Raw genomic sequence first — 24,599 nt, forward strand, 5'->3', positions numbered from 1 at the left:
CCCACGTACTCCGGCTCCGTCAGTGGCGTGGTCTCGTTGGGCTCTGTGTGTTTCCCTCCGTCATGGTTTGGGGTCCGCTCCTCCTCCGTCCGAACCTCCACGATGGGCTCCTTGGACTCGTCCTTCCTGTGGGCAGAGTCCTGCTGGTTAGACTCCAGGCAGTTGTGTGTGTGTGTGTGTGGGGGGTCCCCGAGGAAAGCAGCTACAGCTCAGGGTAGCTGGGCCTGGCCCGAGGCAGGCAGCGTGGGCATCTAGAGCCATCAGCTTCAATGTTGGAGTCTCAGCACAACTCGTGCTAGCTGTGTGACCTTGAGCATGTGATTTAATCACCCTGCCTCAGTTTCCTCATCTAAAAAATGGGGCAAATAATAGTATGTGCCTCATCTAGTTACGATGAGAATTAAATAAGCGTGCTTAGCACAGTGTCTAGCACAGATAACTGCTCAAATATATACACACACACACACAAATCCACACATTGTAAGCATGCACGTGTAGGCACGTGTGCATATGTGTTCACACAGTGCCTGGCATGTGGTGGTGCTAAACAACCCATTTCCTTGCTCTGTCCCTTTCTGGCTCGCCCAGCCCAGCCCCACCAGCGACAATCTTAAAGGGCTCCCGCTAACGGGCTCAGGGTCCATTTCTCTGCAGGGGCTGCTGGAAGAGACAACAGCTGGATCCTTAGCTCTGTGAGGACTGGGACTTTTATCTGTTTTGTTCCCTGTTGTACCAAGTACCTGGGAACAGTGCCTTGTCCATAGCAGCTGCTTGATAAATATGTGTTGAGTGGTGCATGGATGAATGAATGAATGAACAAATGAAAGCAAGGCCAGTGTGTCCCCTGGATGCTGGCCCCTGCCTTGCAGCCCCTCTCCGGGCTTAGGCTCTTCACACTTGGTGAGATTCTAAGACTCTAGATCTGGGGTTGGGCCCAAGAGTCCAGTTTTCAAACAGGTGCCCCCCACCCCCAAAGGCCATGCTTTGAGAAACTTTTCTCTAATGCTCTTTTCCCCTCAGGGCTCCAAATGGGGACAGTGAAGCTGAAGCAAGTGTCACTACAGGCACCAGCTGATGGCCCAGAGATGGCAGTCGCTGGGCCCCTGGGCTGGGGACAGAGCCCAGACCTTGGCGGGGTGGGCGCGTCTGCACTCACGAGAAGGCGGCTTTGCCCTCCTCCATGTCCTTGCCCTTGGCTCCGGGCCCGGCTTTTCCACACAGGTTGACGGCAATGCACATCAGCAGGCCACACTTGTTCAGGAAGTAGCAGGTGATGTCCACGACCACCAGGAGCAGGACAAAGATGACGATGAGGATGCCCACGATGGCCCCGGTGCTCAGGCCTGCGGTGGGGCTGCCATTGGCTTGAGGGGGAGAGAGACAGCCGGTGGTTAACAGACTGAGATATGAGACCCCCAGATCCTGTGAGCGGCAGACCCCGGGGGTGGGTAGGGCCCAGAGGACAGAGTCATGGCATTCTTGTCCAGAGTGACACCTTCTCGGAGCCTTTCCATGCCTCAGTGTGGAGGCAACAGGGTCTGTCTGTATCCTCCAGAGAGAGGGCTGATAGCCTCCTCTCACAGACTGGGAAGGGCCCTGCAGCCCCCAGGCTCACTCTCAGCTGGCCTCCCCGTGAGCCCTGGGAGCAGGCCAAACCCCGCCAGTCAGTGTCTGAGGACTCCGCATAATGGGACAATTGGAGGGCACTGCTGTGTCTTCCTGGGACCAGGGCACAAGGCTCTGCAGGGTGGGCAGGCAGTGGTCACTGGCTTCAGGTGGAGTGGTGGCTCCTGGAGCAGTCACAGACAGGGTCTCGAGTGGGCTGGCCAAGGGTTCCCAGGGCTTTCTAGGGGACTGTGGGGACATCAGGCACAACAGGATGCCCAAGTCACTACTCCACTTCCTCTCCCCCTCTTAGGAATGACCCTGAAAGGGCCCAACATTGGACCACTTTGGGCTCATGGTTCACCCTCTTTTGCCGCCACCCAGGGAGACGAATGAAGCCCACATGACTCTGGAGACATGGAGGCCTCCTGAGGCCCAGTGGACAAGGTGAGAGGTCTGGGAATACTCACCATCTGGGAGCCCAGGAATGCTCGGATCAGACTTCGGGAAAACCAGCAGACTCACTCAGAGACGCACACCCGCACAGACAGGCACACTCACGTGTAGGACAAATGCCCTCAGACAGACATACGCGCTTACATTCCAGCGTCACCCAGCACCTTGGTTCTGGCTGGGCTCACTCTGCAAGACTATGCCCCATGGGCTACTGACGTTATCACGGAAGGACCTTGGCTCAGTTTCCTGGGGCCCCAGGACCTCATCGCATGCTCACTATCCATGTTAGTAGCTGGGGATGAACCTGTCGACCCCCTCAGTGGTCCCCCCAGTGTGTGGGTGACGAGTGGTCACACTGCAGGAAGCAAGACCCCATGTGGAGCTCTGTCCTTAAGTCAGTGTGGAAACAATGACTCTGGACTGAAATATGGGCAGTTCCAATGCATCTTTCTTCTGGAAGGAGCTGGTTCCAGAACTGGCAGCCCTGCCCCACCACCAGACCCTGTCTGAAGCTTGCTGTGGTCTCAGGGCCCAGGTCACTCAGCTCTGTGGCCAGCCCTGGCTGACTACTCAGCTCACCAGGCTTTGCTGAATGTGTGTGGCCAGGCCCAGTGGCCTGCCAGCCGCCTGTCATGCCAGATAATGGAAGGAATGTGCAACCTAGGATAACCGGCACCACAGATGGGTCACACATTCTTCGGTTTTCATGCAGCCTGTGTTCGGGGATGGTGGTGGGGTGATGCCCCTCTTTGCCTCAGGGGTCCGTGCCCAGGCACTGTTGTGCTTCTCAGTGGCAGTCCCATTCCACTGGCCCTTATTTCAGACTTCAGTTCAGGGTATGGGCCACAGGGTCAGCATGCCAGAGAGGACCACTCACAGCCTATTCTTATCACCCTGGGCACAGCTGGGCCTGGGCCGGGGGAGACTCCCCAGCTTGCAGATATTTTTGGGCCCGCTGGGCCCTTAGCCTGCTTTCCAGTCTTTCCTCTGCACGCTGTCCTGTGGGTCCCTTCCAACCCTGCACTGAGGGTCCCAGCCCTTTCCCCCAGGAAGGCCTGAGACTGGCAAAGGGCTCTGTGCTCGGATGGCCCGGCTCTGGCCACCTCCTGTCTGGGCTTTGGCAGCAGGAAACTGGCCGCTGGCCCCAACTGTCAGCTAGAATGGGTCGTTTTCTTGCCCTAACACAGAGGCGCGTCTGGTTGGTTACGTGAGAACAAAGCCTTCCTTCCCCTTCCCCTTCCCTGTGGTCCTCACACGTTCCACCCGAGAAGGAAAGAAAGAGACGCAGCCATCCTGATCTTCAGGGTCTCAAAGCTGTTTCCCTGAATAGGGAAGAGACTTCGGCCTTCGGTTTTCTCTCCATCCTGTGACACGGGGCTCGAGGCCATTGCAGCCTCCTGACACCAGCACCTGACAGGTGTGAAGTGCCTACTTCCTGAAGGAGCCAAAAGCATTTTTTTGGTGGTGGTGGTGGAGGGATATGTCTGGTAGTTTTGGACTCCATGGCCCTAATTTTGCATTCTGAGGTTTATGTGTAAATACGGTTTTGTGGAACCAATCATTACATCTAAAGAGGAAAAATGAACAACTGCAAAGGTGCTCCGTCTGCAGGAGGGGACTGAGGCTGGGACAACTTCTGCCCTGGGCTCAGCGGACCCAGCGGAGGGCTGCACGAGTTCTGAGCGCGCTGGGGGAGGGCCAGGAGGGAGAAGAGGCTCTGAGCTGCCTCCGAAACAGGAAGCAGGGCAGGGTCTCCGCTTTCATTTGATACAGAATTCGAAGTCTTTCTCCTGGCCTAAGAGGCCCTACATGTGCTGTGGACTCTGTCCACCCCTCTGACCATGGCAACTCGTGGCACCAACCAGCGGCCCTCCTTCTGCCCGCTGGACACACCCGGCCATTCTGCCCTGGGGCCTGGCGTTGAGTCTTTGCCAGGGACACTTCCTCCCTATTGCTTCACAGGCAGCTCTTTGTCATCCTGCAGGTCTCAGTCCCAATGTCACCTTCTCAGAGCAGCCTCCCTGATCTCTCATCTAGTGAGGCATCTCCACCCAGTGTCTACCATGGTACCCTGTTTCATTCTCTTCCTACCACTCTCTGCTGTTTTACGTTCATTTACATGCTTATTATCTGGCTGTCCGCTCTAGGACCTCCTGGCAGGTACCCTGTCTCTCTTAATGTCTCCCCAGCATGTAGGACGACCCTGACTCATAGAAAAACGTCCAAAGAATATTTGTTGCACAGCTGAATAAGTGTCTGGCCTGGAGATGAGAACACTGTTTCCAAATATTTAAAGGTGTGTCATGAGAAGGAAGCAGGAGTCTTAGTCTGGCACCAATGTGTGGGAATTATGGAGGTGGGGGCAGATTTTAGTGCCATAGGAGAAAGCACTAACAAGCAGAGCTATTCAGACATAGTGTGGGCTGCCCCGGCGGGTGCGCCCCCAGTTGCCGGTGGCATTCATGCAGAGGCTGGACCACCCCTTGGCAGGGATGTTGTAATGCTCTGGAAGAGGTTCCTACACTAGGCAGGGGCTTGGGTAGATGGTGTCTTCAAGTCCTCTTCAACCACAAGAGCCTGACCTTCCAAGTCAGATGTCCCACAGAACCCGGCACAGGGTACAGATTCCCTGATGACAGTTTTCTCCACAGTGTGGACTGAGAAGAACATTTTCCCTGGAAGACAAAGTGCTTGGTGGGTCCCATCTTTAATCATTGATCCTTGTGATTTTATTTTCACATGAAAAATAAATATCTTTTAACTCAGTGCATCTCCACCTGCAGTGGAATTCCTGGGGTGTTTTGTTAAAAATTGAGAATTGGGGGCTCCCCAATTCTATGGAATTTGAATCGCTGTGGCTGAGGCTCAGGAGTCAGGATTTGAACAAGCACCCAGGTGATATGAGGACCTGTTCCTAGGTCTTCCCGCCCCTGCATTATAAGGAGCAGCAGCTGAACCCATGACCCATCACCCAAGGGTGAGGTGTGCCATCTTGCCCAGCAACCTTGACAAAACGAACTTGACCTAACGTGCTGGATGGAAGGAGAGAAAGTGAAGACTATTCTCTCAAGGAAAAGGGGCTACACTGTCCTCCACTGCTAAGAGCTGGACTCCTAGAGCAAGTGAGGTGCTCAAGCTCGAGGGAGAATGCTTGTTGCTTTTACAAAAAGAGGCTGGAAGGAAGGGACAGGCCAAGCATAGACAAAAGGGCTTTCAAGGCAAGCCCAACATCCATTCCCTCTTGGTAGATGCTACACAATTGTTTAGTCCAGGAAAGCTACAAGGACAAAGGATATCTCCTGAATCTTATGTAACGTTTCACCAAAGGAAAAAAGAAAAAAAAAACAAACCAAAAAAAAACCTCTGGGGGCCCTTTCTCTGCCATGATCTTCCGCCGACCACCCTTAACTAATTCACCCATGCACCTTGCATGCAAACAAGTCTTCTTGGGAGCAACTCCTCCATGATCTCCGAGGTCAGAGCTTCCCTGAACAGTGAGATTACGAAGCTGGGGCTGTCCGTCTTCTGTGGTTCCTGGCTTGGGAGGGGATGGCCCTAAATAGGGAAGTGCCTTGCTCCAAGACTGAGGTCCACATATGCCTACTTTCTTGTGCCTTAAAACGAGACATGGGTCTGACATTTGACAGGTGCCTGGATGGGCCTGAGTCCTTGTGCCACAAGACCTGGGTACAGCAGATGTGCTCTCCCCACCCCCCACTCCCCCATATGACTGTCAGACTCTCCGAACCGTCTAGCTGGGGTGTTGGTTGACTCATAAACCCCTCACACGTCTTCTTGCTCCTCCCTGAATCAGTTAAACAGACGGCTGGTCTCAGGGGCTTGCAGGAAGTGTCTGACTAAGTGTGACGATAAACAGAGTACTGTTTGCCAAAGAGAATCTTCTCCCGGAGTCTCTCCATTCCAACCCACTCTGTGCGGCCTCGGTTAGGGAGAGGCAAGGGTGCCGTGTAATCGAGTGACCCTGCCACAGCACTGTGCATCTTCTGGTGGCTCAGAGTGTGGCTCCGTCCCCATAGCGACCAAGTCCCCAGTTCTGCAAAGGCACTTTCCCCTCCCACTGCCTGCTGGGCTCTCCCAGGTGGCAACGACCCATAACAGCTCTCAGGATAGCTGAGGAAAACACATTGCTCCTCATTAGGAAGAAAACGTATTTCCTCTGGCTGGAACTCCATCTGTCAGGCCGCAGAGCTGAGGTGCAACTGAAATGTCTCTCTAGGTATTAAGTTACCCAGGTCCATGTGAGGTGGAAGGAAAGGGCTTTTGATACCTTGTTGTACCCAACTATCAAATAAAATCAAACACGCTAGTGAGTTCACATGAACTGTTATTTCCTTTAATAATGCAAAGGTGTAAACTTCATAAAGGCCTCACTGATTACCTACACAACAATGTTAACGTTCTTATTAGTAGAAAAACATGATCCAAACCTGCTGTATAAATATTCCAAAAATGAGCAGAAGAGCCCCGTGGCGTGTGGAGCGTGGCAGCACTAATACAGGGCGCAGAGGCAGGGGTGGCCGGGCAAGGTGGGGGGCGCTCACTCCTGCAGGGGTCTCTCCTGTGGGGCTGGGGCCTGCAGCCTTCACTGGGAACTCAGGGGCTGGTGGGAGAGGGTGTGCACTCAGGCTGCCTCTAGGAGGGCAAGCTGTTATAAGCCGTGGGCCTGTCTAAGTGAGCCCACTGCAGTGGCCCCAAAGTTGTTTCAGCCGAGCCCTGCTTGGGCCTGGGAGGTACTGAGGGGACAGGGCCATATCATTTCTCTCCACACGTAGGGCTGGATCTTCAAAGGGTCCCTTCGGAAACACTTGACATTGACCCTCTCCCGTAGGTGGGCCTGGGACCAGGGTGCGGCAGGCCCCTGAGCTGAGGCCTCCTAAGATGAACCCATGTGGCTTCTGCCCAAGGCGATTACAAGAGGCAGGAGGACGGTGGAGGAGCCTCTCCGGGCCCTCCTTACAGCTCTCCCCGAGTGACCGGGCATCCTTACGCCAGCCCGGGAGGCACCACGCTCCCCTCCCTGCTGCTCTGCCCTGTGCCTAAGAACCATGCCCGCGCCACTGCCCCGGCGTGAAGCAAGATCAGCGACTGTGGGGAGAGGGTTGCGGCCGGGCTGAGAGGCATCGACCTGCCAGAGCTACTGAGCGGCGTGCGGCCCCTGGTGTCCGCACGGGGGCCTCTAACTGAGCGCTGGGGACACTGGCAGGCACCAACGCAGCGGCTTTGCCCCTAAGACCACAGCTTGGGCTCATGTGGATTCCCAAAGGGGAACATCAAATTTTTGAACATTAAAAAATAACAATGGAAAAAATATATAAAGAAACCAAAAAGAACAAAAATCAAACTTCTGTGGAGATGCTCAAAGATGAGATATGTAGAATGATATGTGACCACAATGGAGGGAGGAGTTTTTATTCAGTGGAAGGTCCATCCCCAAGCACACACACTAACATCACCGAGCAGGATCACCCACTTCCTCTCCTGGGTGATCTCCTTAGCAGCAGAGAGGAAAAGCTGGCTTTTCATGAGTGTTTTTAAAATGTCACTGAACTAAGTGACCAACAGGAGGGCCGAGCATTTAGGAAGTACGTTAGGTTGACTGAGTCCCAATTTACTGACTCTCCTGGACTGCACAACCTGGGACTGGCCTGTCCCTCCCCTTCCGCTCCGCTGAGCACAGCCAGGGAAGGTTGGGGCACTTGTGCCTGGTTCACAGTGGGAGCTTCCAACCTGCCCGCTGGACTGATGCTCACAGCAATTACACGGGTTACTGTTGGATCACACGCCCCCGTGTCACAGAGGCTCTGTGCTGATCTGTGCCATGCCACCCTGCAGCAGGGAATCGCCCCAACTGGGAGACAAACACCTTCAAAGCTGGCACGAGTTGGCACATCACAGCTTGGCCCTGTTCACAGAGATCGCATAAGGTGCTGGTCACAATACCAGGACCAAAGTGCCTCCTAGAATGTTCACCAGTCCCAGAAAATATTCAGCAAGTCAGCTTTTTTTCACTGCATGGGCAACAGGGTCACTTAATTTGCCCATGATGTCAGCAAAACACTCAGGTGAATCGCTGTGGTCTGGCTCTCTTAACGTGGGCACTTAAATGCAAGCAAAGCCATCTAGTTATTGAGGGGCAGAAGAGGAGCACAGAGTTAGAATGAGGGGGGCACGTGGTGATTTTAATAATCTGATGCACACTTGAGAAGGTACTTAGAATTCTTCCTCTGCTACGTCATTTTTCGGTATGAACCAAAAATGCAACATGCAGCAGATATGCAGAAACCTCTCTGTAAACCTAGTATAATGCTTTTTTAAAATAGTATTTGAAGAAAGAGCTCTCAAATTCTTTTTACTGCCATGAAAAAAAGGGGGCAAACGCCTTATGAAGTGGCACAAAGGTATCTGCAAGTGGTCAAAGGCTGGAGGTAAAGCTTTTTCCAATTGCAAAACTTTCCTCTGTTACACACAATTCTTGCTTGGTGGCTGTGGCTGTGGTGGTCGTGACAGATTCTTCCAAAGGGGGGCACTGATAATTTTCATAGGAACTTGGCTTTTAAGGAAATTTAATTTTTGTGTTCAAGTTCCTAGCAGAGCAAAAGAAGAGTCGCTGCAGGGAAAAGCAATGAGACAAAGGTGTAGGACGCAGAATTGCCTCCCAAGGTTGCTGCAGGTGTTAAGCAAGGTGTCCCCAGAGAGAATGTGGTTGTTTAAAAACAAATGTGGCAGTGGGGATGTCCCAGTGATGTCCAAGGTGACAAGTGTGACGACAGACACAGGAAGGGGAGGAGGGGGGAGAAGGAAAGAGAAGGTAGAGACAGAAACAGAGAAAAAAATAGATAAAAAGAAAAAAATTAGGTCACCTCTAGAAAATGCAGAATCAAAGGTTAATTCAACTTAGTAAATTAAATTGACAAAGGTTAGGGGAGATCTCAGTGCGGTTTCAATACCATAAGGCCAGTTCAGAAGCTCAGCAATGCCAGAAGCAGCACAGCAGGGTTAATTTTGGGGTTAGGGGTCAGCGAGCAAATGAAATTAAAGTGAGAGAACAGAAGCCTCCACAGTAAAGTACGAGAGTTGGATTAGGAGAGTGTTACCTTTACTAAGGTGAAGCCTCTTGGACACAGTCACTAGTGTCTCCCAGTGCCTGGCGTTTCCACCCACGGTGGCAGAGATGCACTGGATCGCTGCACTGAGTCAGCCGTGCACGGGGATGCGGACGGCCCTGTCTGAGTTGAAGCAGACTTTTCTCCCCATTGCACAAGTCCCCTACCACAGTTCAAGGGAGCCTAGTTCTGCACCCCTCCTCACCTTCTGCCACCCAGCTGACCACAAATGTACATCTTGCAATTCACAGAGGTTTTATGCTCGGACCCCAATTCAGTGGCCAGGAGAGTCCAACCAAGCACAGAGCCACCACCTTCTCAGACCTATAGCAGGAGAGCCACAGAGCTATTTCCGGTGAGATGGGCCACCGTCCAACCCTCTCTAGCTTAACTAGGTGCCTGGGCAATTCACACAAAGGACTCTGACGTCTCTAGCAGGTGCCACTCCGGAGGACTAGGTCTGCCCAGAATTGCTGTCTCTGACACTCAAAGCCCAGAAGCTGACGCTGCTGGCAGTACCCAGAATGTGAACACGGCGTGTCCAAACCACCTACCTACTGAGTCTCATCCCAGGGTCCAAGTGCCTGAAGGAGTCTGTCTTGCTGCAAAGGGCTTACTCAAGCCTCACATTCCCCCATCTCCTAAGTGTCCCATAAAGGCTGGGCAGATCTCAATACACCAGACTGTAGATTTCAAGGAAATACTGACCAAAAAACACAAAGAAAGAAGGGCAGAGGAACAGCAGGGCCATCTCTATTTGGACATCCTACTAAGCAGTAATGAGGACGTTTCCTGCAGCCATTCCCGGGTGCCTTGTCTTCAGTACCAACCATTCGACCAGTGCCTGTGCAGACACGCCCACCCCAGCGCGTGCTGGGAGCCTTCCTGACAACGCAGCGGGGACCAGTTGGTGCTTCTGATCTAGAGCTTAAAACTCACCTGCCGACTCGCTGGAGGCCCCCCACACAGCTACCAGGCACACACATTCAAGCACAGACAACCATCGGGATCCATGCACTCGTTTCGTTTTGTTGCTGTTTGACTAGTCCACTTTGGCACACTCACCCCTGTGTCGTAGGCAGCCCAAACCCTTCTGGCCTGTTTCCCCCTGGGAGGAGCAATCATGACAACTGAGCCAAGAGCTGGGCAAGCACGGCAGGGGGCTGACTGAGGCCATCTTCCTACCACACCCAAACATGGCACAGCGTATGAGGCCCCTCACCAGGCTGCAGCTGTATGTCCTAAGCCCACCTTCCCAGCCTGTGGTTGGCCTTTGGCTAGTCTGGAAAAGCAGAGTGATGTTGAAGAGCTCATTCTTCTCTGAGGATTTGGCCAAAGAGGAGACTGGCCGTCAGCGGCAAGGTAAGAAAGCAGAACTCTCACTTTATTCCCACACTTGAGTCGGTCCTGGATCCCTAGAGACAGATCTGCATCTCCTAGAGCTGCTGCCATGACGGTCTCTAGCAGACCGGATTGCTTTCATGGATGGTGCTTTCCAGCAACTAATGTCTCCACTTGTTCTATTTCAAGTGGTTCAATTTAATCTTTGTTTCAATCGAAAGGCCTTTGGCAGATGGGGTTTGTAACTAACTGAGCACCATCTCTTCCTTCTCTTGGGGTTGCCAAAGAGAAGAGATCTGGACCATGGTTGTGCAGATAAAGTGAGCATTAGATTGAAAGCACTTAAAAACAGTTATTTGGTCCAAGTATGAAGTGGTAGATGGCAGATAAGGTCTCAAAAAAGGATCCGTACTCAACCAGCTTCTAAGGCTGGGCTGGAGCTGGGGCATTTCCCATCTGAAGGGTCCAATGGACTGGTTAGCATCAGTCCTTCAAGGCCAAATGAGACAGGACCTTTTCCCCAGGATGCTCGGCCAAGCTTTCCTGGGGGTCCAGTACATCTCAACCCATTGCACAGATAGGTACAAAGCAAAACTAAGCTTTGCATGGGCAACCAATCATGAGGATGGCTGGAAGCAAGCAAGTTGTCAGGGTTGTTCAGGCACATTAGGAGGTGCAGCACTTGTGCATTAATTCAAAGCGGAAAACTAACAGAAAGCAGAGGCGGCCATACCTGGGATGGCTGTGGGCTGGGCCGAGGTCCTGAACACAAAATGAGCCGCCTTGGATTTTCCTTGCTGGTTCTCAGCCACCACGTAGACCTCATACTCAGCATTCCAGTCCAGGGACTTGAGCATGACATGGTCACTGCCGGACGGGAGCCGGATCTCTGGTTTCCACTCGGAGGAGAGCTGGGAGAAAGAGGCAAGAAGGATACAAGACATCAGAAAGATCTAGATAAAAACGCTGGGAACACCAGCTAATAGGCAGAACGTAGGGGAGTCAATAACTGTTGGTGCAAAACCATAAAAATCAGAAGCAATGATGGGACAAAATGGTCTTTATTCTTTACACAGGACAGGAGGTAACCTTGCATGTTTGCAAATACAAACAGCAGCAGAGGCCAGTGTGGCATGGGCCAGGCCCTTCAGTGTCCCACCACCTTCAGGGCATGCAGGGGCTCAAGCTCCACCCGTGTCCCCCAGGCTGCACTCTGGAACACTGGGCACATATGCATAAGGATGTCTTAGAAGAATAACAAAACAAATGTGCTTCTTGTCATATTTCAGAATGCTGCTCACATTCAGATGTATGACTCACCTCCCTGACATGTGAACGCTGCATAGATTCCAGTTTCATTAAAAATAAAAAATACTATTTGTTGAGCACCTACTATGTCCCAGCCACCGCACTAAAGGGTTTCTATATATTTTCTCATTGTTTCCCTACAAGCAGCCTGGGGGTGTGTGTCAGGCTCTTATTAAACCTGATGAAGAGAAGTGACAGAGAGGTTTGGTGACTCATCATACCTGAGACTGTCTGGACCCAAAGCTGTGAACTTCCCTTTTCTTTTTCTCTTCTAAATTGTGTTCTTGAAAATAATATTTTAAAAAATTGATACAAAATAGATGTACGTATCTTCAGGGTACATGCAATAATTTAATACATTCATATAATTTGTAAAGATCAAATCAGTGTAATTGGGATATCCATTACCTTAGATATTTATCTTTTCTTTATGCCAGAAATATTTGAATCATTTTCTTCTAGCTATTTTGAAATATACAATAGATTATTGTAAACTAATGTCACCCTACTGATCTATCAAACACTTAGGTCTTACTTCTTCTATCACACTGTGTATTTATTCCCGTTAATAAACCTCTCTTCACCCCCCCAACTTCCTGTGATCTTTCTTTTTCATGGTAGGGAGCTCAACAAACATCAGTTGAACTGAATTAGATTTTTCTATTCCATGCAGTGTGGCCTGGTCTCTACAACCACAGCTGAAGAGAAGGAGGCATTGCAGGTGTGAGTTCTGCTGTCACGTCCCACAGGGGGCTGCTCAGAGGCCCAGCAGAAAGGCTACTCTCAGTTCAGCAGGGCACTGCCCAGGGCACGGTCCCAGGCAGGACGCCAGACTGATGGGCATCCCCTTGATCTCATCGAATATTCTTTCTGGTTATAACCTACACATTCACTAACGAGTCTGTACTGGGTGGGAGTTTATAAAGCCATTGTTAGGAGACCACCTGCCTAACAGAACAGCTGTGGAAGAAGTTTCCAAGACCTTTTGAGCAGTCTTCAGACGGTTTCACAGTTGCACGGCCACCTCTTCAAGATCTTTGGCCTTTTCACAAGGCATACGCCCTGACCTATATGCCGGCCACACAGGAAGGCTTGGCAAATGCTTACTGTATGCCAGGCTGCTCCTTGGAGGAGCAGAACATGGTAGCAGTGTCGCCTGGGAGGTGGTCTAGCAGCCATGTTCGGCCCGTGGCTGAGGCTGGATGCAGAGCTACCTTGTAGCAAAGCAGTCTTCCCAGGCAAACGGGTTTGCACCACCCAGAGAGATGCCTTTAGGACATCTGACAGTGATCAAGCCACCGCCAGTGACTGTATGGGGAAATGCTAGAAGGGAATACTAGTTTCTTTAGAATCTAAAGAGGAAGCTGTACGTTAGCTTCCGTGTATGTCACTATGTGGCCCCATTTTAATTTAAAACAAAGCAGTTGAGTTGTCTGTGTTTTCTCCTCTTTCTCTGTCTTCCTTGGCAAACATCATTATAAAAGAGACAACCAGAATAAAAAGCAAATATTTAATGAAGCAAATATTATGTTATATAATACATATCAATAATATATAATAATATTTAGCAAAAATTAAGTTTTTGATGTGAGAGAAGATGGCTGTTGAAATTTGACATATCTCAGTGCTGTGGCCCAGTTGTGTCTTTCTAACTCGGAGCTGCCTGCCACAGCCGCCGCCGCAGTGGCTCTTCAGACGAACTGACGTCTGAGGTGGCCTCGTAGGGGAGACAGCTCTAGCCCAGCCTGCATCTTAGCAGTAACTATAGTTACTATTTATAAAGGTTTCCAAGTGTCAGGCTCATTTCTGGTTCTTTGCATATGTTGTAACTAATCTTTCCAACAGCTCAGTAAGCTATTGTATCTCCATTTTACAGATTAAGAAATTGAGGTTCTGGAAGATTGGGTGACCTATTCAGGTCACGTGCTGAAAAGTGGTAAAGCTGGAATTGGGCGCCATGTCTGGCTCTGAAACCCACGTTCTATCCACTGGGCCACATCGGCATAGCAGTGGCCCAAGGCACCCCACCCTGCCACACCATCCACGTCCAGTGGGGTGTGCGGGGCCACCTGGGTAATCCTTGCATCCTACTCCGCAGTGAGGAAGCCACAGAGACTTCTGGGCTGGGCCTTAGGGAAGTCAGCTTAGGCCTTTCCGACAAAGTCAGCTCATGCCTGCTTGGAAATTAAGTGGGAAAGAGGACTGAGTATATTGACAGGCCTGGCCACCCACCCACGTGGAAAGATGCCTGCAGGGCTCTGAGCTGGGCTGACTTTTCAGCCCAACCAGCTAAAGACCCCATGTCACTTCCATGGGAGCTGATCACCAGGCAGACAGCGAGTAAATCAATTTCCTGGAGAAAGCCTTTGGGGGCTACTTGAAGAAAGAAAACTTCTCTCTGGTTCATTCTTTTCTGCAAGAGGCTATTCCCCGTGCTCAGATACTGCCTCTAAATCTCTCAGCAACTAGTGGCTGGCGATGGCCAAGTGTCTTTCTAACATCAGAAAAGGAGAATGTGATTCTCAATTTGGGGTTGGGGACAAAAGGTGGATTCATGGGAGTCTTGGGTGTGGGCAAACCAGAAGGAAAAGGCTTTGAGCCAGTTTGTTAGCAGGACTGGAACAGCTCAGGCGGCCGGGCAAAAAGCAGGTGAGGGAGGTGGCACTGTTTCAGGACCTTAGGCAGCCTTGGGCAGCAGCAAGAGCCCTGTCTCTCATTCAGGCAGTCCTGGATTCAAACTCTGGCCCACCCAGCGGCGAGAGTTCGGACAGTTACTGAGGCTGCATGCCCCCGTTACTTCATCAGTCAACTGGGATGGTCCCGAGACCTACTTCAAGGGGTCCTTGTGCAGAGACTTTATCAAAGGTAGCAGTATTTAGATGTCAGTACAGTATTTGCTGTACTGACATAGCAGTACTCAATAATGGCAATTTAACTTTGTAGAAAAGTTCGAGAAACAGAAAAATCCATTATGGTGTGAGTTTGTCACCACCACCATGGTCTCAGAAGTTTTGAAACGGTCCCAGCGTGGACATGGCCTAACAGCTGCCTAACAGGGCAGTCTTGGGATTTAAAACCCTGACCAGGGTCCATGAACCACCCGCAAGATGCAGAAGGAGACCTGGTCCCACACCTGCCCCACCTGGGCTTTGCATGTCGCTGCCCTACCAGGATGAGTGTCAGGGTCGCAGGGCCAGGGCGAAGCCTGGGAAGGAGGCCACTCACCGCTCGGTACTTGATCAGGTAGTGCCGGATGGGGGAGCCGCCGTCATCCTGCTTGATCAGTTTCACCTTAATAGAATTTCCGTCCTCGCCCATCTGCCCTTCGAGCTTAGGTGCGCTGGGTTCCCCTGAAACAGCCAGTTAATTCGCATGAACTTCTCATCCACAGAGTGAAAACTGAGTCCATCAGAATGGGATGTATGATGGGGCGGGGTGGGACACTTTTCTTGCTTTCTCAGAAATTCAAATGGTTAAATAGCAATACAGACAAAACTTTGAATTCCGGGTAGATGCCTCAGACTTAGGCCAAACTGAGAGTGACTTTTGGGAATGTTCTGGGAAATAGTCTTCCTCTTAGCAGGTTCCTCTCGCCCTTTTAGGAACAGGCTTTTTTCTGTCTCTCTCACTGGTACTTGCACGCCTTTTGACTGCTCTTACAACTGTAGGTTTAATTTTTATGAACCTGACATCTTGAGGAACAGACTGAAATATGGGAAAATGTAGATGTTTGAGTCAAAAACTCACACCCATAAAATTATTTTGCGAAACAGCCTGAGTTCTTCCCTGGATACATCACTCACCCAGCTGGGGTCTGATCCCCTCTTGGGAGTGAATAAGGCTGCGTTCTTGTGACTAGCTTTTCATGAATTAAGTTTTATTACTTGGGTGCATTTAAAAAAAAATAACAAGTTTCCAGTTGTGATTAAATAAAGCACAAATTGCCACAGGCAAGTTTCCTGAAAGTATCCCGCATTTATGGCTCAGCTGAGTGAGTGATAATCCCTGGCACTTTAATGTGTTAAAGTAACAATCCTTAAAGTCTTTTCCTTTGTGAGAGGAGAGAGAAAAATGTCTTTAGCGTTTCTCAACAGAAAAGCAGTCATTGTTTCTTTTCATTTGCAGTGTAGGCTCAGCTTGTAGCTCTGTGAATACAAGGTTGCGAAGGAAGATGAACTTGTATGTGACGAACTACCAGGCCTGGGATGGTTCTTCAGTAAGATGCTGATTTAGTTTAAGAGAAACTGTTTCATTAATACGTGCTGAAAGCAGTGAGGGGAGAGCACGTCTGATATAAAAAGTCAAAATTAAAATTTAATACACTTGGGACTCTTGCACTTCTTGGGAGGCGCTCTCTCAGTATCTATTTTAGAGGCTACAAAACAGTTACCTTCTGGGTGGGTCACCCTGGCTTGTTCTTTGACAGATAGAATCACAGACATGTGACAGAAGAGCCAGGAGAAGGTTTGTCACCAGGCTTGGACCTAATCACTCCTAATGGCACCATTGGCCATTGCCATTCCTGAGAAGGCTGCTGGCATAGCCAGTGTCTGGCTGAGCCTCCTCATTCAGCCACTTTGGGAACCTCCTTCCTGTATCACGGGAGGGACCAGGGGGAGAAGCTAAGGTAGAGCCCTGCTGCTTACAATGGAAGGGCCTGCAGCACATGCGTCATCTGGGAGCTTGTTATTAACAGAAAAGTAACAAGATCCCTTGGTGATGTGCTTGAACATTTAGGTCTGAGAAGTAGCAGTAACAGGGACACATAAAAGCTGCCACAGGGAGGATGCATAATCTTGACGTCTGAGGGATATTTAGGAAAAAATTGTGCTTATTATTTGTTTTCTTTAATCAGTAATTAAAGAAAAATAAAAACAGGAATAAAAAGATAAATGGGCTTCAGGCAAAGACTTGTCTTGTTTTAAAGCCACTATCTAGCCACTGGCCTCACTATTCAGAGCAAACTATTTTGCAATTTGGTTTAGACATGTCAAGGAATGTAGGCTTTTCAACTTCCTTGGATTGTCCCAAGTCTTGGACAATACGTGAAGTATGTCTACACCATTATAAATATCCAGTGCTAAAAAGCAACTCAAAGCGGTGTGTACTTTAGAGTAGGGCAGGAGCTCTTTGTAGAGTCAGCAATGCTGAACAGATGGAAGTAGGAGACACTTTACAAATTTTATTCTCTGACTGAATTAGGGTGACTGACTCATCCTGGTTAGCTCGAACATTCCAGGATTTAGCGCTGCAAGTTGGGAAACCCCCTCAGTCCTAGGTAACCGGGAATGGTTGGTGACCCTAGACTGACTGGAGGTAGATGTTAATCATTCTAACTTTCAGGGAATCAAGACACTGACTCTGTTGAATGACCCCCCTTGCAAGGAAGGGATTTTCATCCGGGTGCACCAGTGGCCTTTCCAACACCCCCATCAGGTGACGGCCACGTGGTTCCCCAAGGCCTCCATGGGAGGCAGACAGACACCAGTGCATGGGGCTGCACCTTCCCTACTATTTCCTCTCAGAATTGAGCAGTGTGGGTTTCCAAGGCTGAATCAATACCGCAGAACACTGTCTCTGAACTCTGCATCGTGGGGTTCTGTTGCCTTAGCCAAGTCACTGCCTCAGTCTCCACATTTGCAAAATACAAGCACTGGATCAAACGCTCTCTAGGGTCCCTTCCGGTTCTGCCGTCATGTGACACAGTGACAGCCACTGCGCTAGCATGGACTACCAACTACACCTGGGCTAGTTCTCATGGCACTGTGGAAAACAGTACAAAAAAATACATGATCTCCAACTAATTTTAGGGAGATGCACCCCAAGGTCAACAGTTCCACATTTCTAAGGCACAAAGGTTTCAACTTTTTGCTCTACAATGCTGAAATCAAGTTATTTCAAAAAGTCCTATTTTTGAAAAGAATCCCCCCCACACCAAGTCTCTTCAAATACATATGAACAAAAGTGTCTGCCAGGAATCCCCAAAGAAACCAACAGTCCTGATGAAGGTACTCTCTTATCTTTGGATTTGTTTTAGGAAAAATGCAATTAGAGTCACAGAAAAACCACTAAAAACTGTACCACAGTTAAAACACAGTTCTCACATTTATTAATTACCATAGTTAGAACACTATGATTTGCTAACTGCCATGCTACTCTGATACGTATTATTTTCTCATAGAATTTATATTACTTTATATAATATTTAGATATATCATTTAGGGTGTTTTGCCTATGATTTATTCAACAAGTGTGTACTGAGTATCTATAAGGTACCAGCAAATCTAATAGGATTGACATCTCAAAGGTGGGTAAGACACGGTTTTGTTTGCCAAATGAAAAAAAAACTTAAGTTATGATCCAGTCTTTCAAAAAATGCTAGGGCCCTTGGACAGAAATGTAATGTTTCCTATGATAGCATTTCTAAAAGATTATATTCAACTAACATTACAGAGATTTTGACCAACTTGGTGGCTCTGTGACTTGCTGTAGGTACTTTAAGAAATGGAAGAGTAACTGCTTAATCAATTGTCTCATTCATTCTCACATGTTTACTGTTGGCCATTTTTCTTAAAGATTAGAAATGGGGTTAAAGAAACTGTCCTAAGCTCTCTGCATAAAGCTGCGCCTGACAAGGGAGGGGCTGCAGCCGAGGAAATTGGGCCCTGCCATTCAGGAGGCTCACTGCTTTATCGAGCGCATTAGCAGAAGAAATGACTGAGAGGGGCCCAGCGTGCACTGTGTTCTGAGATGGCTGCTCTGATTGAAATCATTACAGGTAATTTCAGCAAAACCAATATTGTAATTATTTATAAATGTTGGTTTGCAATTCAGCAGCACTCGGCAGGTGGCTCCAAGATGACCCCTGGGGTTAATTACACCCTTCGAGCCTGGCTTCAGGCATGAGTCCAATTTTTCCCCCAAAATATTTTATGTAAAGACTAAAACAGCAGAACCTTAAAAAAAAAAAAAACCTTGCCAATAACAAATATAAAATATTGGGCAGTTCTGGTATTTGCTAGAGGAATGAAAATCATAAATGTAAGAAAAAAGAAATGTATTATAGAGGCCACATGTAGCCAGATATATCATAGGCAGGTCCTGTGAAATTCCCCCTTAGAAACCGTAATTGAAATGTGTATTTTTGGCCATGCAGGTGGTAGGTTCTTGTTTTGTAATCACTGTGCTATTGTGTCCTTAAATATGAGTGTGTTTCATGGCCTTCCTCTCCTCAGCAGAAGTCCTGGGGGTTAGAAAACTGATGCTGGATATCTGACTTGCACAAAAAAAATCAAAGCAAGTCCAGGGCACTCGGACAGCATTTGTGAGTTTTAGAAGGAAAACAATATTGTACATCCCACTCAAAGCAGCCCAAGCACCAAGAGTTAGTTGTATCTTCCAAATGAAATGCTGAGGTGTCAAACAGCCATCCCCAAGAAAGCCTCCCCTGTGTTCAGTGTTTACCCACTCTTCCCTCTCTGTAGAGATCTGCACAAAGTTTTGGATATCTAAGTATAAACCAGTGATGGATGTAGGGCTCACATTAAAATCTTTTACTTTTCCTACAATCCCAGTAATTTAGGAGGCCAAGGTGGGAGGACCACTTGAGGCCAGGAGTTCAAGACCAGCCTAGGCAAAATCGAGACCCCATCTCTAAAAAAAATAAAATAATAAATTAGCTGAGCATGGTGGTGCATGCCTTATAGTCCCAGCTATTCAAGAGGCTGAGGGAGAAGGATTCATTGAGCCCAGGCGTTTTAGGCTGCAGTGAGCTATGAGAGCGCCAGCCACTGTAATCTAGCCTGGGCCAGAGAGTGAGACCCTGTCTCTTTATTAAAAAACAAAAAAACAAAACAAAGAACTTTCACATTTACTATCAAATAGGATTTTCTGGCTTTAAAAGTACTGTTCATTTTGTTCATCTTAACTCCTGTCTCCTTTGGTTGATTATTTCTTACAAGTAATTTGAGATTTGTGTATACTTTTATATTGTTTTTAAAAAGTCAAAAATGTATAATTTAGCTATTCAAATATGAAGCCTATTCAATTTTTCCAACTTGGGAACATTATGATTACATCCAGAGGTTACAAGTTTGACTGGTCCTTAGAGGTTCAGCCAATTACTTTAGGGAATCAGGATATAGAACACAGAATTATTAGATCACTAATTATCTTTCCTGAAACAGAGCTCTTAGTCCTAGATGTCAAACAAAGAACTGATGTGATCTACGTTGCATATGTTCTTGGATCCTCAGGACTCTCTCTGATGCCTCTTTTGGGAACCTCCCTGGCTGTTCTAGGAATGCTGGTTGGCTTTCTGACAGTCCCAAAGAACGGCCAGACAGTGTAAAGATGAGTATCAACCCGACTTATGCATTGTTCCTCCAAAATCAGGCCTTTGGAGTAAAGTCTTCTCTTTCCCCTGAGCTATTTTTTTTTTTTTTTTGAGACAGAGTCACACTCTGTTGCCCGGGCTAGAGTGCCGTGGCATCAGCCTAGCTCACAGCAACCTCAAACTCCTGGGCTCAAGTGATCCTCCTGCCTCAGCCTCCCAAGTAGCTGGGACTACAAGCATGCGCCACCATGCCCCACTAATTTTTATATATATATATTTAGCTGTCCATATAATTTCTTTCTATTGTTAGTAGAGATGGGGTCTTGCTCTTGCTCAGGCTGATCTTGAACTCCTGAGCTCAAACAATCCGCTCACCTCGGCCTCCCAGAGTGCTAGGATTACAGGCGTGAGCCACCGCACCCGGCCTCCCCTGAGATCTTTCCTCTTCCGTGTAACGGATTTCCTTGTGTCCTGGGGGGACGAGACTCTCTGCCATCCTAGACCCTGGCTCCAGAGAACGCTGGGATACAGAGTGAGTGGGTAGGGGTGTGGCCATTTCCCCAGCTTTTACAGAACTGCAGCCACGCTCACTGAGGCATCTGGTCCATAAATCCTTCTCGGCACCACTTTCCTTAGGAATGATGAGCCTGAGTGTGTGTGTGTCGGGGTGTGGTGGCAAACAGCAGCACAAAGTGCAAATTAAAAGCAACGAATGAGCTCTGACAGACTGAACCACAAAAATACCAATTCCCTTCTCGCGGGTGTCATGAAAACACCAACAGATTAATTGATCAATTATCTTTGTTTCATCATCCTAAAAAGAAAATATGACCATGAAGGTATGGCTTGTGGTTATGGGGCTGATCCAGGCTGAGGAAGTTATGACAGAAATAACTGCTATCACCAACAATTAACTCGGCTCCTGCCTCCAAGGCCACAAGGGGGGCTTGTGCACATCTTCAACACTATTTCATGGACATCAGATTAGTTATGAAGAAGAATGAGGCTCCTGGGATGCTTCAGCCCTCATCCTGGCAACCCTGGGAGAACTGGGTCCCTGCAGCGGCCCCCGGTCCCTGCCCACGGGATTAAGGATAATACACATTATTGCCTTCTTCTGCAGCCCCTTCCCGCTAACTCCCTACCCTGGGGACTGCCAGCTCGAGGAATCCTTAGAAACAAAGGATTAGAACAGAAACCCTGGTGCAAAGTCTGTGTCGACCTGCCAGAGGTCGAGGCAATCCAGACACACAGCTGTAAAAAATAAAGGAGGGAGTGGAAGGGGTGGTTAGTGATGTTTTCAATCTGAGAAGGAAGAGTGGGTGTTAAAGAGCTTAGTTCATCAGCATCAGCATTTCCTAGTACAAGTCAGTGTCAGTAGCTAAAGAAAAAAAATGTGGTTATGAATGGGCGGGGAAGGAGCCATGCTCCAACATGCAGCACACAGACAGAAGGGGTGCAGGGCTGCTTGTCACACACATGCTGCGGGTGGAGAGGCGGGGGCAGTCCCATCTACACAGAGTCCTCAATCGCTGATGGACAAAGCCACGGATCCGTGGAGTCATTGCAGGAAGCCCTGTAGTTGCACGATACCATCGAGGGGCATTTTAGCTCATCACAGTGAACTCTCGCCTGCCATCCCGGGACAGGTGTGTAAGCTTGTCTATCTCTCCTGAAGCTCTATGTGCAAAGCTCTGTGGGCTCAGGAGCCAAGGAACCATGGAGAACAATGCCCAATCCCCACTGCAACCTCCCTTCTGTGAGCTGCCTTACTTCGTTCGGTGCTGCTGGACGCCATAAACACCATCCAACTGAACTTAAGGTGGACGCAGCACGCGGCATATGTTAAGCACATCCAGAGGGTGGGCAGGGAACACTGGATTTCATCAGCTGTTGGGTGTACAACTGACAGGAGAGTCTCCCAGCTCACTTTAACCTTTCTAATTTAGACCCAATTCAGCTTAAATCCTTACTAATACCCAGGGAAAGGAGGCGATAACTGTCCTTAACTAAGCTTATTTCTCTCCCCCACAAATTTTATTGGCTCTGACCTCTCCATTCCCTTAAATTTTATTGTTAAAGGCCATTTCCTGCAGCTCGTGGCTCACCTGAATAACAAGTGCTCTGCCTTGCAGGAGAGGGTCTGTCATGGATGAGAACAGGGTTTGATGAGGGGGTAATCATGGCTTTGGAATTCCATAAGGCTCTCAGTGATTTTTTTTTTTTTTTTTTTTTAGTATTGGCCACATTTTTTACTGACAGCCAAGACCACTGCAAAGGAGTGTTTCTACGGCAACTGAAGAAAACATCTTCAAACATTTCTTGCCTTGCTTAAAATGTCTGGAAGAGATCGCTCTTCAGAGGAGAGTCAGTTAGTCTCTCCCTTGTTAACACTGTGCTTTGCTTCATTTTGCATTATAGCATTGCACAGAAATGACCACACTTGTTTTAAAAAAGAAACTGACAGGTTTCAAGTCCAACATCCAGCATCTGCTCACACTTAAGATTTCCTGGGGAAGGCCCATGTACCTCAGCCCCCGAGCAGTCACCGCAAGTCTGAAAAAAGTCTGCTCCTTCTGGGGGTTATCCTCAGGCAGACAATGAAACCACAATATTTTGGGTGGGTCTCGGAGTTTAGAAACTCTCAGGCTCCCAATATTCTCTGCCCTAGGACTCATCGATTAAGATAATTTTTTAAGGTCAAATTTATTAGCATGAACTGCATCTTTCGCTCTGGGACATTCTCATTTTACTGCATACCATGTAAGTATCAAACGTCTCTTTTTTGGAAACGAGGGCAGCTCAAAGGCAAGTCCGGGAGTCTGGCTGTAAATGGGACTGCATTATGGCACAGCTGCCACACCCACAAAGCCGGGGTCCTCAGAGATGGTACATGTGGAGGGTGAACGAGAGGGAGCATACACAGGCTGACACAGGTGAGGAGGATGAAACAAAAGGACAGACCAGGAACAAAGAACATGCGAGACGAACTGTTGACGGTTTTGACTTTGTGGATGTCGCCCAATCAGTTCTCAGAGAAGTGAGGTCACATAGGGACCCCTTGCATGCATGGGCACATGGGGGGTTATTGGTGTTAGTTTTGCTTTTGTGGTCAATGCAGCCCGTGTGTATTTCAGGGTGTGAAGTGAAAATTTTCAGTTAGGAGCAAACAGAATGCATATGACTCGCAGGGCAGGTTCTGAATAGGTATTTAATTTTAGTGGGGGAAGCCGTGAGCAGAGGCTTCCTTCTCTCTTTATGGTAAGCGAGAAATGTTTTAACAAGGTTGTGACAGTTGCAATATTAACTCATTATTTTGTCACCGCTCTGTGCTTAATTAGGCTATAATTTTATTTCCTTTGCTGCAAGGGTCAATCATGCGCTTCTTGATTACACGGAGATCTCCAGTCATGGTAATTGCCAAGTGACTTTTGCTATGATTTTCTCACCTCTGCCTGGGGGAGGGCCACTCTTAAAAAGTGACACCTCAGTAATCACAGTCAAACTGCTCTAATCCAAATTCTTAAATCTCTTTTTTCAGAAAGTCCTCAATTTCCATGAATTTTATGAAGCACTCTTATTGGTTTTAAACAAACACAACCTTTGCAATTGATAGATTTCTCTCTCTTTAGCATTTCAAGGTTGTAAACATTTTCAGGGGAATGTAATTCGTTTTAGAATAACTGTGGTCTTTAGAACTACTGAATAAAGTTACATTAACAATGCCATAAAGCTAATTTAGCAAACATCTTTCTGGGCAATAACTTCTATGAACCATCCAGTAAAAATTCAAGTTTGCAAACTGGGCGGTGGCTAACGTGGTTGTGCTATCAAGAGCAGTCTGTGTGACCAAATTTCTTGAAGCAAAATATTAAACCAAAGGCTGTCATAATATCAAATTGTCATGTCAAGGTTGCAAGGAACGATGGATTGAGGACAAGAGGAAATCTCTCAAATGGCTTTGCTGAGGAAATCTGAGACAGGAAGAAATGAGTTGGGCCCTAGGTGCCAGGCTGCGGTTCCAGATTTATTTCACTAATCAGAACAAAGAGTTTTACCTTCTGTTCACCAGCGTGGACGACATCATCAGCACCATGCAAGCCACATGACAAAGTCACATGATACGCACGCACATGATTGGTTGAAAGGAAAGTGGAGGAGGTCACATGGAAAATACAAAAAAATTAAAAACTGATGTAAACAATGGGCAGGGAGAAAAATCAACAACAAAATCACAGACTAAATAAAAGGAGGAATCAAATTAAATTAGCAGCATATATAGGAAACATTGGGAGGACAGTGAAACTGCCCAGAAATAGAATAATAAATCATAAAGAGCATTTGGTTAACAACACCAATAAGCATTAGCTACAGCTGCAACACTGCATATTAATACCACATCAAGGAGCATGTAAACTTGGTTTGAAATG

General features: G+C 48.3%; 1 protein-coding gene across 1 annotated transcript in view; it reads right to left on the bottom strand.

The window, feature by feature from the left end:
• NCAM1 (neural cell adhesion molecule 1) overlaps positions 1 to 24,599 on the bottom strand; it is a 294,025-nt gene that overhangs the window by 5,032 nt on the left and 264,394 nt on the right. Inside the window, exons 15-19 of the mRNA XM_045556566.1 lie at positions 24,228 to 24,230; positions 15,060 to 15,184; positions 11,260 to 11,437; positions 1,157 to 1,364; positions 10 to 126 (exon numbers count right to left, since the gene is read on the bottom strand). Of these exons, the coding sequence (XP_045412522.1) occupies positions 10 to 126; positions 1,157 to 1,364; positions 11,260 to 11,437; positions 15,060 to 15,184; positions 24,228 to 24,230 (631 nt within the window). The remainder of the gene's footprint in view (positions 1 to 9; positions 127 to 1,156; positions 1,365 to 11,259; positions 11,438 to 15,059; positions 15,185 to 24,227; positions 24,231 to 24,599) is intronic.

The sequence above is a fragment of the Lemur catta genome, chromosome 7, assembly GCF_020740605.2.
Source record: "Lemur catta isolate mLemCat1 chromosome 7, mLemCat1.pri, whole genome shotgun sequence".
Classification (NCBI taxonomy): Eukaryota; Metazoa; Chordata; class Mammalia; order Primates; family Lemuridae; genus Lemur; species Lemur catta.